Below are 18,581 nucleotides of genomic sequence, written 5' to 3' on the forward strand. Positions count from 1 at the left end.
CAAATAAAGACTAAGTATTGCTTGATATAATGCCCCATTCACACCATATACAGGGTGTTCGGGATAAATTTGACATATTTATAATTAATTATATTTTTCCGTAAGTTACATGTATTAACACACACTTCTCTTCATTTAAAAGTTTGGACCCTTCTTCATTCATATACAAGATGTCAGAAAGGATGGATAGCTGGAACCCACCTGAATCATGGAAGAGAATAACTTGTATCATGATGATTCGTGCCCACCATCAAAATAAGGATATTACGACTGCTGCCCAATGCTCCCTGAATACAGTAAAAACAATCAGGCATGAACTAGAGACTTGCAATGGTGACTACGAGGATGTAGCAAGAAGAAAGATCCCTAGCAGACGATCTGATTGCGTTCGTACAGCAGAATTCCTCGCAAATCTGCAGGAACAGGTGTTGAAGAACCCTGGCATTGGAATTCGGGCTTTGTTCGTGGAGTTGCTAACTGTAGTCAAGCCCTGGATAACAAGGGTAGCCAATGGTAGGCCGTATGTATGGCAGCAGGATTCGGCCCCTTGCCACACCTCTGGGAAAAGTCAAAAATGGTTGTCTGAAAATTTCTACGACTTCACCAGTCCAAATGTTTGGCCTCCAAACTCCCCAGACCTTAACCCCATGGATTATTTTGTATGGGGCGCAGTTGAAAAAGACACCAATCGCACTTCCAGTAATACAAAAGCCCAGTTAATGGATAAAATTAAAACAGTTTTTGCGGCCCTTCCCAGGGAGACTGTAGCATCAGCTTGTTCGAGGTTCCGAAGCAGAATTGAAGCTGTGATCGATGCTAATGGTGGTTATTTTGAGTAAATCTTGTTGATAGTATTGTAATTAACTCTGCCTGTAATGTTTTTTTGTCAATTCATTAAATTTAATAGATACAAAGAAGATTTTCTTTTTCCTTACGAAACTGTCAAATTTATCCCGAACACCCTGTAACTGCAGCGTATTGAATAGCTTCGCTCTTGGCACCTTGTCATATGATTTTTCCAAATCGACAAAACTTAAATACAGATTTTTGTTATATTTCCATGCTTTCTCGACTATTTGTTGTAACGTGAAGATCTGATCCTGACAACCTCTATGTGGCCTGAATCCGGCTTGTTCTTCACCAAGCTTTTCTTCCACAATTCTTCTCAACCGTTTCTCAAGTATACTTGCATAGATCTTGCCAGGAACATTCAGTAGGGAAATACCTCTGTAATTCTCACATTCAGTTTTATTTCCCTTTTTTATATATGGGTACTATGAGAGCTCTACTCCAATCATCGGGAATTCGTTCCTCTGTCCAGGCTTTCTGAACTATGCAGTGCAGCCACTGTAAGACTTTTATACCACCATCCTTCAGCATTTCTGGTCGAATATCATCTACTCCTGCTGCCTTTCCACATTTCAAGCCTTGCCTTTGATGCTTTTTCTACTTCAAGTATGGATATGTATTCCTGACAGCATGCCTGGTCAGTGTTTTTTACCACTGTGCTGTCATCACTGCTTGTTTCATTTAGCAGTTTTTCAAAGTAATTACTCCATACTTCAAGGATATCTTTTTCTCCTGTTTTCATGTCACCTTTATCAGCTCTAACTCCTTTTACAGCAATCTTTCCTCCATTCCTAAGCTTCTTCAACAACCTCCAGAATATTTTGCCCCCTCTTGATATTTATATTCTATATTCTTGCCAAAGTCCTCCCATGACTTTTGTTTAGCTAGTTTTACACAGTGTTTAGCATTCTTGCATTTGTCTCTATATTTTCTAAGTGCACAAGCTGACTTATTTGACAGGAATTTTTGATATGCTTTCTTCTTTTCCTTCACTGCCTCTTTAACTTTCTGTGTCCACCAGGGAGTTCTGATTTTTTTATCCTTGCAGACAACCTCACCACATGCCTCTCTGGCAGAATCAATCAATGTTTTCTTCAGAGTTTGCCAATGAATCTCCAAAGTTTGATTCCTGTTCTCAAACTCATTTTTTTTTCAATAATCTTTGTGTATTTTAACCTGCAGTTCACATCTGAGAGCTGCTCAACATTTATTCGCTTTAAAACTTTCTTACATGTTTTTCTTTTCAATATGAAATTCAATTTTATCCTACTCAAGACTAAATAGCGATCACTTCCAATTTCAAATCCTCTGTACACTCTGGTGTCCTGCACCAGGGAGAAAACATCACTATCAAAAATAACATAGTCGATGAGACTTTTCTTATTCCTTGCCTCTTCTCTCCATGTGAATTTGTGCACATTTTTATGGTGGAACATGGTGCTAGTAATAACCAGTCCATGTCCTGAGCAGAAATCCAACATATATTTGCCATTATTATTAGCTTTGCTCTTTTCTCCAAATTTTCCCACAATATTTTATTATGTCCGACAATCATTTCCTACTCTGCTATTTAGATCCCCAACATGGACCAACTTTTCCTTTTCATTGTGTCAGTTTTTTATCTAAAGCCTCAAAAAATTCCTCCACTTCTACCTTAGTAGAACCACATTACTCTACTTGAGACTGACTGCCATTCAAGAAGATTAGCCTTGTATTTTGTGTTGAATACTATGGCTACTCCTTCTTTTCCTTGATTGTCATTGCCTGTATATAACATTTTGTATTTATTGCTCAGAAAGATCTCACCAGTTTGTCTTTTTTGTTTCAGTCACCCCTATTATGTCGATCTGGTACTTATCTAATTCCTCAGCTAGCTCCATTTCTTTGCCATTCAGGCTTCTTACATTGATAGTACCGATCTTTAACTCTGGTGATGTAGAGTTGGGGTGTGTTTACAAATTTGTTCCAGTAGCTGACTTTTTGCTGTCTGCCCTGGTTCCCTGTCAAAAACAACGGAGGCCTTGTTTAACCAGGCGACATCCCAGCCGGCATGAAATTTTGTCATGTTGTACCATCATTTCTTATTTTGGTTTAACCAATAAGAATACAATTTGGTTGGCTAAATCCCAAATTGCCAGCCCATCCTCGTTCATTCAGTATCAAAGTAGATACCCAACAGGGTGCACCACGAGAAGGTGAGGATTGGACAATAGGTCAGAAGCCCTGGTCGGTTCTCCGCATTCCGTTAAAGGCTATGTGGAGGTCTCCTCTCAGTTATTGGAGTCTTGACAAGTAACAGACTGATCTGGAGGAAAATTGTAGATAGAAAGTTAGTAATGATGTAAATTTTTCATGTAGTACTATCATATCCTATACACCCTTTGAGGGTATATGGCAGGAATTTGATGATGATAAAAATATACACATAAGTAATCCATTTATGTTATTTATTAATGGCCAAAATATATGTTCTGACCATATTGGAGTCATGAAAGATAGCAAATTAATTTGTGGGCAAACTTTTGTTAGGAAGTTAGCAGTGATATAAACTTTTCATCTAGTAATCATTTTATGTCCGTGCGGTTAGCCTAGTGGCTGTGTGCTTTGCAACCATATGCCTGGGAAGGAGTGTCCTAGGTTTGATTCCCGTCAGAAATGAGAGGGATCTTCCTCAGCCATAGCCAAGTTAGCCAGTCTTGGGCATGGACAGTAGGGTTTCATCCCGCAAACAGGCAAACCAGACCCATGAACACACAGGATACAACTGTAGAACATAGCACGGCAGGGAAGGCAATGAGAAACCATCTTGCTCATAGTCACTTCCCTAGTATGGTAGCGTAGCTGTCCCCTACCATCTGCAAGGATGAAAAGGAAATCATTCCATTCGATTCCAATTATTAAATCCCCTCCCCTCCCAAGGTACATAATCAAGAATTTGATGAACAGCAGTCTTCCTGATGCTGTACAGTATTAATGTCCAGAATGTTTCATTTTCAACCACTGGGTTCATATCAGCTGTATATACTATTTTACTCCTAAGTTGAATGTTAGTCCCTAAGAAATTGTATTTCATTTCCCAATTTTTTGAAATTGGGAAATGAAATACAGGTGTAGAAAATTTCGTAATAAACAGTTATATTTCAATATCCTATCTTGATTTAACTCAATTTAATGAAATGGTGCTGTGAAAAATACTGTTTAATTACACATAAACCATTCTGAATTCAAATAAATCTAAGAAATAAATTATACTGAGCAACATTAAATAATTTTTTTTGAAACAACTCACTTTTCTCCTTTTTCCTTTTCTTCTTCATCTAAATATGAGAATTCTCGCCATGAATCAAAGTCATACCTATGAAGAATTAATATTATTCAAATCAATATATATATATACAAAATGCATTAACTGAACAATTTTTGTGAAAAAATTAATTGTTCAGTTGAAAAGAAGCAAAACTTTTTGACAGCAATAGCATACAACGCTTGAGAGACATGATCTCATTTGGAATTGTTTTTCTGCCTTTCATTATCTGACCGATAGAAACCTGCAACAGCTCACATAGAAGTTAGTTATGTAATTCACAGATTCATTATTGACTGGAGATCAAATGCTATTTTGAAGGAAGAGTTTCAAAAATTTCAAACCTGAAATTTTTGGCAATTATACAAATTTGAAGAAGAATATACTGCTGAACCAAGCAAAGTAAGCACATATCTCTATTAAAGAAAGCAGTTTCTGATTATAATAGCATTACTGAAAGTAAACAAATTATAAATTTTTTTTAACGGTATATATTAGAACACAGAAAAATAAGTAAATAATTAATTTATTAACTTATTGCTGATATTTCCCCAGTGTTATAACCAGCATCTTCAGAGCACAAAAACACAGTTTGTCAGAATATGCAAGACTATAACAACATTGTGTAATCAACGAACTAGTTGTGATGTTGTGACAAACTGTGTTTTTGCGCTCTGAAGATGCTGGTTATAACACCGGGGAAATATCAGCAATAAGTTAATAAATTAATTATTTACTTATTTTTCTGTGTTTAATATATACCATTAAAAAATAAACAAATTGTACGATGAACACATAAGTCTGTCCACACATGATAGTAAACAAAGTTTGTACACTTTCACCACTAGCTCCTGTTTTAGTTTTTCAGTGAGACACGGGGAACTGTATTCTGCATTTCAATAGTGTTTTTTGGGACTGACAGTTGATCATTCTTAAGCTCAGCAAAAATATAAACAATTTTTAAAAATATTAATGAAAGAAAAAAATACACAGTTCCAACAGAATTTTACTCCTCAAGTAGTGTAATATTTAATAAACTCATTTACTCATGTCATAATGGAAAAGATAACTTATACACAGGACATACTCAGGACAAACTATTGTAGATAAAACTTCATCGACAATGTTATCCTGAAGTAAATTCACTAAACTCTTTACTATAATAAATTATTCACAAAATCTCTACAAGTTTACTATAATTGCAAATTAGCTAATCAAATTGGGAATCTCATTCAAATTATGCAAAAGTTTGGATATAAGATCACAATACTCCCACTCACTCTGCATGTTGCTTTTGTTTCATTTTTTGATTACAGCAAAGCAATTAAGACTATAAGGAAAGAGTAATATATCTGTAAACTGTGAAAGTAAGTTTCATGGCTTACACATGTAACAAAAATTATATAGAATTTATTCAAAAACTCCAATATATTTCATCCAACATTACATGGACATCATCCATTAACTACATTGAAAAGATGAATAAAAAAAACTAGTCATAAATTACACATATTAGCTCGTATAGTCGCATAGATTAAATAAAAATTATTAATTAAAAAACTTATGAACAATTAATAGTGATTGAACAATTAATAGTGATCACTTCCCAAAACTTGGATATTGGCATATAGTCTGATCAGTTCAGGTTTGGATAATTTCTTAACATTTAATATGCTTCAAGGAAATGACAATCAAATTTGAGTTTGCTAAAGTGAAGAAGTTTTGTCTGGTTCCAAAGAACTCTGTGCCTAGTGTTAATAGCACGAGAAGCAAGGCTAGATTTGTCAGATTCCAAAAATTTTCATGTTTTTCAATTCTTGGCAAGGCAGAACAGCCAGTCTGTCTAAAATGGAATAAATGACATTAGCAGAGTAATTGATATACACCTGGTAAGGAAAGAGGTGGTAACGTATCATATGTTGATAGTAGAAAGGAAGAAAGACAGCTTCTGTGCAAATAGATTGAATTTACGAAGAATCCTTGTTATTTGTTCCAAGGTCCCTTTAAGGTAGGGTATTGAAATTCTTTTCACATCAGATTGTAGTTGGCAGAAGGATGATAATTAACAATACATTTCTGAATGGTAGTTTTTGTTGTATCCATTAAATGGCTACAACAATTCTTTTAATTTTATTTGGTTCATCTAACAAAAAGGGATCAGAAGAGCAGATTATATGAGCTCTGTGTACAAGACTCTTGATAATACCTATTTTTTGATGAATGTTGGGGAATGATGAGTGAAAGTATCTACCAGTAAAGGTTAGCTTCGAAAGCTTGGGGGGGGGGGGGGGGGGTCCTGATTGGTTTCTATGTCATGAAGGATGAAAAACCAGAGTTAGCTAACTGTTAGTTGAAACACCCTTATAAATAATGAAGATGTTTCAACTAATAAAAAAAAAAACCTAAATATTTTCATCTAAAAGGATTTGTACACTCTTCATCTGTATGGGACAGCATACCTGTTGTTCTACAGCCTACTTACTAACAGATCTGACAACTATGTGGTGCATGGGTGATAACTCACACTTTTGAAACTCAAATTTTCCAATGAAAGTAAGAAAAAAATTTCCTGATTTAAGAAAAGTGCTAGGCTCACTGCATTAAGTCATACCAGTAACCACTTTGAGGATCACATTTCATAATTAACCTGTATTCCATGACAACATGGAATACAGGTAATATCTTACTTTTAGATATATAAACACATACAATAAAAAATAAAAAAGAGGATTAACAGGTGATATGCAGAATCCTCAGAGAAGAAAAAAGACTTGTCACATGCAAAGAACTACCAATCACATAGCAATAGTTGCAGAAGCAAGTCAAAATAGTAAGAAACAAAAAAGAATTTGTCTTTTAATGGTTCCTCTAATGACAGATAAAAAAAGTTTACAGCTGTCAGATTGCAGTCAATTTCAAAATGATCGTCTTCCAAATTTGTAGTAAACTAAAGCAGCCTTACTTATGGAGGTTTTGAGAAGCTTTGTTGTAGTGCTGACACAAAAACAATCTTCCAGAACTGTAACTACTTCTATACGGCACTAATTTTCTTATTATTATTATTACTACTATTACAGGAGATTTCCATGAGAGTAAGGACTCATCATACGTGAAGATAACACACTCTACAGTATATTATGCACTATTTACAGTATTCTGGTTCCTTAAAAAAATTAACAATCAATCAAATGGCAGTTAGTTAACTGAATGGCAATGCATTTATTGACAATTTGCCAAAAAAGCAATTCACTGAAAAAACACCACCATCATCAATAACAAAATTTCCAATACATGTCCTCACCTGCAAGGATGTACAGGATACTCTGATAATACTACACAAAAAAGTTTACATTATTACTAACTTCCAGTGCCTGTGTAGCTCAGTGGAAATGGCACTTGCATACCTTGCACTAGGCTGCCCAAAGATAGACTTATAGTTCAAGTTCAGTCGGCAAATGGAGGAACTTTTCCTAAGCCTTTCTATAGGCGGTTCCCAAGTTAGTCGATCTCTGGCACAGGCAAGCAGGTTTTTTTCTCCAGGAAACTTTGGTTTTTCATCCTGTAAACTCAAGAAAATCAATCATAGAATCCACATTATTTCAGACAGTAACATATCCTGTCAGGGTTAGGTACCAAGAGATGGCAGCACGTGTTCGGCAGTCTCTTCAATGGCAGCCACCTATAATTAGTGATAGACATGGGCCAGCTATCTCTGATTGCTACCAGTCGAGACTGAACTACCCACTCAGTCCCATAAAAAAAAATAAATAAATAAAAGCCAGATAGAGTTTAAAGGCCTTGCCTCCCTATATGGGCATAAAAGGCATTAGCTTATTATTATTATTACTAACTCCATATCAACAATTTTTTTCCAAATTAGTCTATCAACTGCCAGGGCAATAATACTGTAAGATTTTAAATTCTGCTACATTGAGGCACTTCTAACTGCATCATTGGTCTCCATCAGTCTTTTCCCTGAAATCTTGTAATCAAAAACACCTTTTTGGTAACCTTTCTTTTCCCATTCTATTTAAGTGACACTACAACACCTGAGAGTAGCTCTGTTCACACATTTCTGAATGCTAACAATGTCAAGCTTCTTCCTGATATCCTCATTTTTATATGATTCTGCCACTAGCATTATCTGTTCAATCCTCTAATTTTCCTCAAAATTCACATGTCTGTGGTCTTCTTCTTTAGTCTTCAGTCTTTGATAAAAATGTTTTATTGCTAACCCAGCTCTCAGATCCACCAGTTAAAACTGGTTTGAACACTTATTTTGTAAGAAAATTGGCAATAAAAAGATCGAGACTATGAAAATAGGCAGGAACAATGAAAAACAGTGAATATGGCAAATTAAATACTGAAATAAAGAACAAAATAAGTAAAGATGCTGTTTTTTTTTTAACATTTTTATTTATCATCATACAGAGCATTTAGATATATACAATAAAGCATACTATTACATTTTCTGTTCAGTACAAAATGTAGAGTACAGTGATTTTTTTTAAATGTAAAGGTATGTAATTTTTTTTCAATATCAATATCATAACTTATTATTACACAGCCTATTTACATATACACAATTTTTTTTTATATCAGTATCTTCATTATTATTATTATACACCATACTGATTATTTTGTTACATAATTTGTAGTCTTTGATTATGAGGATTACATGTAGTTGAATGAGGTGGGTTAATCCCACCTACTTCGAAGCTTGGATTAGCTTTTATGAAGAGAGTGGGATTAGCCTTCACTATTTATAATGCTGTTACTGTTTATGGATGGGATGTAGGCATTGGATGCTGGTGATTTGTGATGTGTATATTAGTGTTAATGGAATATTAACTTTGTTGGTATATTTTCCAGCGTTCATGTTTTAATGTTCTGTAATTGTCTACATGTCTTAAATTTCTTGGTAGGTTGTTGAGTAGCATGGGTAACTGATGTGATCTCACAAAAGAACCCTATGCGTTCTTTTTAAGGGCGTAGAGAGTTGTTGTGGGTCGTGTTATACGATATGCATCTCTGTTGTTTCGATAGGTGATGTTGAAGTAATTCCTTAGTAATATTATATAGCGTTTCATTTTTAATGCTCAGGATTCTGTGTATCGCCATGTGCTGGTCGGATATTGGCTGTTATGTATAAGGTGTCCAAATCACTGTCGACACAATTTTCCTATGTAATATTAATATTTCTAATTTTGTTAGGTGGCTGTTTGATGTGTTTGCATAGACTGTTATACCGTATCTGAGTAGGGATTCGCAGATACCATGATATATAGGAGTTTTTTTTTTTTTTTTTTTTATGTTAGATGGAATAATGTCTTTTACTTGGAAGAGTTTTGCTACAATGATGCGGAGTTTGGTATGTAGGTATTCTATATGTATATGTTTTGTCCATTTAAGGTGGCAATCTATGTAAAGATCAAGTAACATATGCAATGTAACACATTTGCATGTGTTACAGGTTTGATTTCAGAACACTGGCATTGGTTTTTTTTTTTGTTAATGCAGCGGTATGTGTGACAGTGTACAAGTGAACAAGCTGGATTCAGGATAAACAGAGGCTGTCAGAATCAGATTTCCACTTTACAATAAATAGTTGAGAAATCAGGGGAATATAACAACGATCTGTGTTTAAGTTTTGTAGATATGGAAAAAGCATATGACAAGGTACCAAGAGAAAAACTATTCAACACACTACATTTGTGCGGTGTCAATGGGGAATTATATCAAGCAATACTTAGTCTTTATTTGTATTGTAAGTCAGCAGTTAGAATTGAAGGAAGTGCAGAAAGATGGTTTAATGTTAAATCTGGTGTCAAACAGGGATGCACATCATGAAGGAAAGTGGTATTAAACCTGACATCAAAATTGGAGATGTTAATCTCAGCTCTTTATTTTATGTAAATGTTATACTTCTAAATAAATCCGCTACAAGTCTGCAAGATTCTCTGACTAAATTGAATAACTGTTGTAATAGATATGGTATGAAGGTCAGCAATAACAAGACAAAGACAATGAAAATCAGCATATCAACTGCATTGTGAATAGAAAACCAATAGAAGAAGTAAAATATTTCAGCTACTTAGGCATGATTTTTAGTGAAGATGGTAAATTAAATATGGAAACAGACAAAAGAATCAACAAAGTTGGTATGGTAAGAAGTCAACTGAATAAATGTATATGGAATAAGAGAGAAATTAGCCAAAACACTAAATTATTTGTATACAAGACAGTTTTCAAACTAATTTTAACTTATGGATCTGAGAGCTGGGTTAGAAATAGACCACAGGTATGAGAGTTGTGAGAAAGACTAGGGGCGTGAACAGATGGCATCAATGGCAATATCATATTAAAAATGAGGATATTAGGAAAGAACTTGGCATTGTTAGCATCCAGGAATGCCTTAGCAGAGCTAATCTGGGGTGGTATGGTTATGGTCACTTAAACAAAATGGGAGAGGAAAGATCAGAAAAAAACAAGTGTTCTCTGCCAGGTTGGCAGGAAAAAGACCCAGAGGAAAGCCAAGATATAGGTGGATTAATATGGTAAAAAAGTGCTTTAGAAGACCGAAATATAAGATCTGATAATGTTGGAGTCTTGACAGGTAACAAATTGATTTGGAAGAAAATTGTAGATAGGAAGTTAGTAATGATGTAAGTTTTTCATGTAGTACTATCATATCCTGTACACCCCTTGAGGGTACATGTCAGGAATTTGATGATGATAATTCCACTAATAACATGACACTGGATATCTAATGAAACCAAAGTGCATGAATTTACATATACTAACACTGAACTGACAAGTATTTTTACATGTCCACAGAAGTTACTCAATCACTTATAGGCCATATGAAAATTTGCATCCCTCATCTGTTCCACTAAAGATGAGCCACAATCCCTAGACCCGTCAGGTGTTTACCTGGTCTCTCTCTCGAAGTTGTAAACTATTGTTCCATGGCCAAACTGGAAGGCAGCCAATATTAGAATCACTGAACATAAGGACTATATCTGTTTCCACCACTGTGCAGCAAATCAGAATTTACTGACCATATTTTGGACTTCTGTCACAGGATATACTAGAAGTCCATTCTATTCAACTAAAGCAAAAATCTCAACCAATTTTGTTTTATGAAATTGTTCCAAAATTGAGAAGCTCTCATCTTCCATCCATTTTAATCCACTGATGGGTACACTATTGAGAACTTCAGCTTCACTTTTATTTGCCATATTTCAGCCTCATTACTCAATGTAGTGCCTACATGCACATATCATGTTGTACTGTGTTCCAGATTTTAAGACCTGATGATGATGCAATTTGACTTTGACAAAATATTGTACATATTAATTAAATTTATTGTAGTTAATATTACTCTACATTGCAATTTCCATAAAAGAATAGTTACGATTAGCCAACATATAAGCCTTACCACCAAATTTTAAATTGTAATTGGAAACCAAGTTACTCTCTAAGATCAGATCTAAAGGGAGATGTAGTATGAAATGACTGTTCCCCAAATCTTTGACAAATTAATGTAGCCATATTTATTGAAGTTAGGTGAGTGCTTAATAGCCAATGCTAGACTAAAGTTACTGAGTTGTTGAGATTCTCTTTCTTTTCCCCCTCCCTCCAGTCTATATCCCCATAGGTTGAAATCACCCATAAGGTTAGCCCTTCTTGCATCCATGATGTCAATCTGTCTGTACAGTTTAATGTTATGGATTAATTAAATTGAATATTAATTAAACTTATTTGTAATTAATATTAGTCTATGTTATAATTTTCTTAAAAAACTGCAGTTACAATATGAAATGCTTCTACAACTACCTAGTTGAATGCTCTGCATTTTGTAGCATATAAGTTAAATGCTTGTGCTCTGAAACTGCTTGGGATTGAAGTCATGAAATATTAGCAACTTAATAATAATACATTTACTTAGTTCCTCTAATGATGCTTATTTGTAATTAATATTAGTCTATGTTATAATTTTCTTAAAAAACTGCAGTTACAATATGAAATGCTTCTACAACTACCTAGTTGAATGCTCTGCATTTTGTAGCATATAAGTTAAATGCTTGTGCTCTGAAACTGCTTGGGATTGAAGTCATGAAATATTAGCAACTTAATAATAATACATTTACTTAGTTCCTCTAATGATGCTTATATCATGAAGAACAACTATGAACAATAATATAATATAATACTTTTCTTATTTCTTGTACACTCTTTTCACATGAATATCTTTGCATGAACAAGGGTATTAGCACCTTCCTTGAGTGTAGAAAAAGTCTGTTAGTTATTACCGTGCACATTAATATTAAAGTATGCTAATATTTAGTAACACTTCATACCTCTCTGCCTTCCCTGTTTTTAAAGTTCTGCAGAACTATTTCAGTGATAACAAAGACTTGTAGAGAGGATATTGTAAACTGCTAGTTTCAAAGTGCTTAAAAAAAATTTTTTTTAAAAGTTACAAACTGAAAAAATTGAATAGTTTGAAATAGTGAAAATCATGTTCAGTGATTAAAAAAAAATGATAAAATATCCTAATGTCAAATATTAAGCATACTAAATCAGTCTAAAAATTTAGCAATAATCTCTACATGTGTATTTAGTTTTTGAAATATAATACTTACCAAAATTCATAGAATTTGTCAACTTCTTGAAATGTTGAATTGTCATCGCCCAGTTCTCGAACAGGCTGTTTGACAGACCATCTAAAACATTTCAATTTTATAAAGCCTATTTTAATCCCATTTGAACTCACTATTTATTTTAAAAGAGACATTGTTAAAAATAAATTAATAAAATAAAGTATTTCATCATTTCTTTTATCACCACTAATAATCTGAGAGGTGAAAAGGATCCAAGAAGATGTGAAGGAGATGCTAGACAAAGCAAAAAAAAAAAAAGTGAGAAGATGAAGATTGCAAGTCTTTTGGCATGCTATGATGGAGGCGAATTGAGGAGGACAACATTCATAACAAATGAATCAATATGTAGGTTGTGCACAGAAGGAATGATGCAGGATTTGTGGATCTATGGTCTGAGTTTGATGGAACGAAGGAGTTGAATAATGATGACAGACTATATTTAAATAGTTTTGGTATTAGGTGTCTATATATAGAGAGAGAGTTGTTCACCAAGCATGCTGAAGCACAAAGTCAGCAAAACTTAAGTAATTAGGATGGATGCAGTTGAGTGTAGAGAAGGCACCCATGAGTATGACCAAAAGTGCAGAATCTAGTCTCTCAAGCAAAAATAATGAACTGGATAGTCAATTCAGGATATAAAGATAGTTGGGTGTCTAAAGGGATGCTACAGTTTCTGTATACTAATGCCAAAAGTATCAGAAACAAGAGGAAAGGTTCTTCACAAGACTGAAGAATAGGGCTCTCTCTCTCTCTCTATGACTTCATCTGCCTCATACTGAAAAGAACAAGATTATAAGACTATTACACTTTTTTTATATAATGTTCATTAAGTAGCATTATTTTATTGTCCTACATGTTTCGCCAATTTTTTTCTATCGTAATAGTATTATAAAAAATAGCCAAGAAAAAAATTCAACACAAAGAACAAGATTATCTTCAGAAGTAAAATTCACAAGAATAAAGAGATTGAAACTCTTCGTATTTTCAACACCGGAAAGATGTAACTTTGAAAATGAAGAAAATTAGACTATATAGCAAAATGGAATGTAAGAAGTCTATTTCAAAAAAACAAACTATGCAATGATAAACAAGAAATGGAAGATATGAATATCAACCTCCTTGGGATGAAAGAGGTTAAATGAATTAGGACCTGGAGACATAAACACAATTTTAGTTTACTCAGAAAGAAGCAGATGAATATGAAACTGGAGTATTAGTGGAGTATCTAATCCACACAAAAGGACACAGTGATCAAGCAGCACATCAGTTTTATTTATTATCTTCCATTTCTTGTTTATTATCATGGACAATGTTCTGCTGAGTATATCATTGTGAACTTCATTGATACCAAAACTCACCAATGTCTGATTTCTCATAACGAAGATTATGAGAAAACTGTTCCACAAAGCTTTGTAGTATCTGCTCTTGTTCTTAGTTTTTAAAGTGGAGGAATGTCACTGAACAGTTCTGTGAGATACAAATCAGAGTGAAGGGTGGGGGGTGGGATCATTAATTAATTAGATTGCCTGCTTCTGAATAGCATCAAACAATTTTTTTACCAGCTTTGAGTACACACTCTAAATATGTGAGCAGCATTCCATGGTTTGATAGCTTTTCAATTGATACAGTGTTAGCAGCCATTGATGTAAAAGTAGTGACTTTTACAACCATGTTTATATGGTGAATAGAAAAGCATACAGAATTTTTTTGGCAACCACTGAAATTATGGTTGAGGTGTGTGGCAGGAAACGCCAGAGGTGTAGGTCAGTCAAAGAAGGGAAATCTGATTATGCTTGGATATCTGGATATTATAAAAAGCAAGCAGAAGTGATGTGAGATCTCATCATCATCAAATTCCTGCAATGTACCCTCATAGTGCTACATGAAAAATTTACATCATTACTAACTTCCTATCTACAATTTTCCTCCAAATCAGTCTGTTACTTGTCAGACTGTAACAGACTGAGTCCAACATTATCAGATCTTATATTTCTATCCTCTAAGGCACTTTGTACTGTATCAATCCACCTATATCTTGGTCTTCTTCTGGGTAGTTTTCCAAACAACCTGGCAGAGAACAGTTGTTTTGCTAATCTTTCCTCTCCCATTTTGTTTAAGTGACCATACCACCTGAGATTAGCTCTGCAAACGCATTCATGGATGCGGACAATGTCAAGTTCTTTCCTAATATCCTTGTTTTTAATATGATATTGCCATTCATGCAATCTGTTCATGCCTCTAATCTTTCTCAAGACTCTCATATCTGCAGTCTCTAATCTTTGGTCAAGTGTTTTACTTCTGACTCAGTTGTCGGATCAATAAGTTAAAACTGGTTTGAACACTGTCTTGTATACAGCTAATTTAGTATTCCGACTAATTTCTCTCTTATTCCATATGAATTTATTCAATTGACTTCCTACCATACTAGCTTTGTTGATTCTATTGTCTATTTCCATATTTAATTTACCATCTTCACTAAAAAATCGTGCCTAAGTAGCTGAAATGTTTTACTTGTTCCACAGGTTCCCCGTTCACAGTTGACATTTTCAACAATTCTACCTATTTTCATTGTCTTTGTCTTTTTAATGCTGACCTTCATACCATATCTATTACAACAGTTATTCAATTTAGTCAGGGAATCTGGCAAACTTGTAGCAAATTTATTTAGAAGTATAATATCATCTGCATAAAGTAAAGAGCTGACATTAACATCTCCAATTCTGATATCATGTTTAATACCACTTTCTTTCATGTTGAAAGTTTATTTTTCACTTGGTTAGAATATAATAAATTTAGTTTAATCATTTATCCGAGTGTGAGCAAACAAAGTTTGCACCTGAAAGTATCTTCAGGACTGGGATAAGGTGGTACAACACCAGGGTGACTCCTTGCAAAGGTGGAGCAAACTACTATCACTCCTATCTCAGTATCTCCCATAATGCAAAACACATCTCCTTGCAGATATGTCTAATGTTATGCATTACGGGAAGGGCCACTACCCAGACTAGTTTCAACCTTTATTGAGGTCTCTAAGGTGGCACACCATTTGGCAACTCCTATAGGTAGAGATGACTTTGCTAATGCTTCTGGCTGGTATCTCCACTTGGGCCTGGCTCTCACTGAAGAGACCTCAATAAAGGTTGAAACTAGTCTGGGTAGTGGACCTTCCCTTAATGCATAACATTAGACATATCCGCAAGGAGATGTGTTTTGCATTATGGGAGATACTGAGATAGGAGTGATAGTACCTTGCTCCACCTTTGCAAGGAGTCACTTTGGTGTTGCACCACCTTATCCCAGTCCTGAAGATACTTTCAGGTGCAAACTTTGTTTGCTCACACTTGGATAAAGGATTAAACTAAATTTATTACTTTCCTTCATAATGTGATCCATATAGATAATGAATAACAGAGGGGATAATGTACATCCTTGTCTCACACCATATTTAACATTAAACCATTTTCCTGTACTTCCTTCAATTCTAACTGCTGACTTACAACTCAAATAAAGACTAAGTATTGCTTGATATAATGCCCCATTGACACCATATAACTGTAGCGTATTGAATAGCTTCTCTCTTGGCACCTTGTCATATGCCTTTTCCAAATCGACAAAACTTAAATACAGATCTGTGTTATATTTCCATGCTTTCTCGACTATTTGTCGTAAAGTGAAGATCTGATCCTGACAGCCTCTATTTGGCCTGAATTCAGCTTGTTCTTCACCAAGCTTTTCTTCCACAATTCTTTTCAACCATTTCTCAAGTATACTTGCATAGATCTTGCCAGGAACACTCAGTAGGGAAATACCTCTAATTCTCAGATTCAGTTTTATTTCCCTTTTCATGGGTACTATGAGAGCTCTACTGAAATCAACTGGAATTCGTCCTTCTGAACTATGCAGTGCAGCCACTGTATGACTTTTATACCTCCAATATCATATGGTTGAATATCACATGGATATATTCCTGATTGTATGCCTGTTGAGTGTTTTTTTACTACTGTGCTATTACTGTTTGTTTCATTTAGCAATTTTTTGCAGAGATCTTCCTTATGCAAAATCACACATGGGGTAAGTTTTGGTAGCAATGAAGTTCACAAGATTATCTTCAGCAGAGCACTGTGCATGATAATAAACGAGAAGTGGAAGATAATAAATAAGAACCACACTTAAGTAGGGCAAGGAGATCTGAGTTCGGAGCATTGGTTATAGCCAGGACTCAACAAATATACTTACCTACTCACTTATGGCAAGTAGATTTTACCAGATGGTGAGTAGCTGCAGACTATACATACAGAATATTTTTTATTTAATAAAAATGAATTTCTTAACATTTTTTTTTAAACTTTATGTTCTGCATATTCTTCTGTGTTTCTTAAGGAGCAATTCTAGTAAAAAAAATTAATGTAATAAATTGTACTTTACACAACATCAATGTTGTTTTTATTGTTCTTCCTATTCTTATTCTTTTTAGACTTCTTTTAATAGTTTTCACACAAAGGAAATATCATCCAAACAGCAAAGCAGCATTATTCATCACCTTATGGAACTCCTGACTTATTAGGACATATCATTATAAAAAAAATAAAAAAAGATGGAAGTGTTTGGTGAGTACATTTTTTTTCGTGGCAAGTAGGATTTTGCATAATTTGTCAAGCCCTGGTTATGGCAGTTCTTGAGGATCCTAGCAAGGACTTGATAAATTTTGCCATGAAAAAAAAATGTACTTTCACCCATTATTTTTAATTGTTATGTCCGAAACAATCAAATAGGAGCTAAATAAAGTGACTATTGCTTAATTGCAGAACGTTTTATTTGTGTGATAACAATTCAAAAAAACAAAAAAAAAAAAAAAAAATCAATTAACAATAAGAATAGGAAGAACAGTAAAAACATTTTTTTTTTTTTTTTAGAAAATATAATTTGTTACATTAATTTGTGTTGCTAGAATGGCCTCTATATTTTGCATATTCTTCTGTGTTTTCTTAAAGAAGAAGTTAAAAAAAAAAAAAAAAAAGATTTTATTAAGAAAGTTATTTTTTATTAAATCAAAAATCTTCTATTATGTCCAGACTGTAGCTTCTTGTCAGCTGGCAAAATTTACCTTCAACAGGCAAGTCGGTAAGCATATTGTTTGAGCCATGTATATGCACTATAAGGTTTGTCAATGAAGAAAAGGAATGGATATACTATCGTCAGCAAAGCTACAAAGCTATGAATTGGGTTTGAAGTCTGTGAGAGCAGATCATTTATCTATATGAGGAAAAGATTGTGAAAGAGAGCTAGAATATACTCTTGCACTAGTGAGAAATTCTGAGGAGAGGAATTCATATGCCATAACACAGAGTGAGCGACTAGAAAGAAAGCTGTGACCACAATGTAAAGAGTAAAGCCAGACCACAGGATGGCAGTTTGCAAGCAAGCCTCAATGCCAGACCAGATGAAATGTATTGAAAATGTCATTAGTTATCTCAAACTGTTCCATGCTTTGCAATCAAAGGAGGATAGCGAAGGCCAGAAGATCAGCTGTAGATCAGAAGTGGCAGAATCTGTATTACTAGACACTAATTAGATACTCAAAGTGAAGAAGACTGCTCTACTGACCTTCTCCATTTTTGAGGGAACTGAAGCAAGAGCTGAAGAGTGAGAGAACTGAAGTGAGTGGTGAAGAAATAGGAAGAGATTGTCACACATCATATGGATGCAGGATGAAATTGAGCAGCATGATGAAATGTGTGTAAGAAAAATTTAAACAGAATCAA

At 34.4% G+C, this 18,581-nt stretch overlaps 1 protein-coding gene across 1 annotated transcript in view; it reads right to left on the reverse strand.

Moving 5' to 3' along the window:
* The window catches only part of LOC150108433 (dnaJ homolog subfamily C member 2), a 337,407-nt gene that overhangs the window by 210,262 nt on the left and 108,564 nt on the right, over positions 1 to 18,581 (reverse strand). The window contains exons 6-7 of the mRNA XM_090415844.1: positions 12,802 to 12,882; positions 4,139 to 4,204 (exon numbers count right to left, since the gene is read on the reverse strand). Coding sequence (XP_090271970.1) covers positions 4,139 to 4,204; positions 12,802 to 12,882 — 147 coding nt within the window. The remainder of the gene's footprint in view (positions 1 to 4,138; positions 4,205 to 12,801; positions 12,883 to 18,581) is intronic.

Source organism: Typopeltis vanoorti, chromosome 3 (genome assembly GCF_054136105.1).
Source record: "Typopeltis vanoorti isolate ZY-2024b chromosome 3, IOZ_Tvanoo_1.0, whole genome shotgun sequence".
NCBI lineage: Eukaryota > Metazoa > Arthropoda > Arachnida > Uropygi > Thelyphonidae > Typopeltis > Typopeltis vanoorti.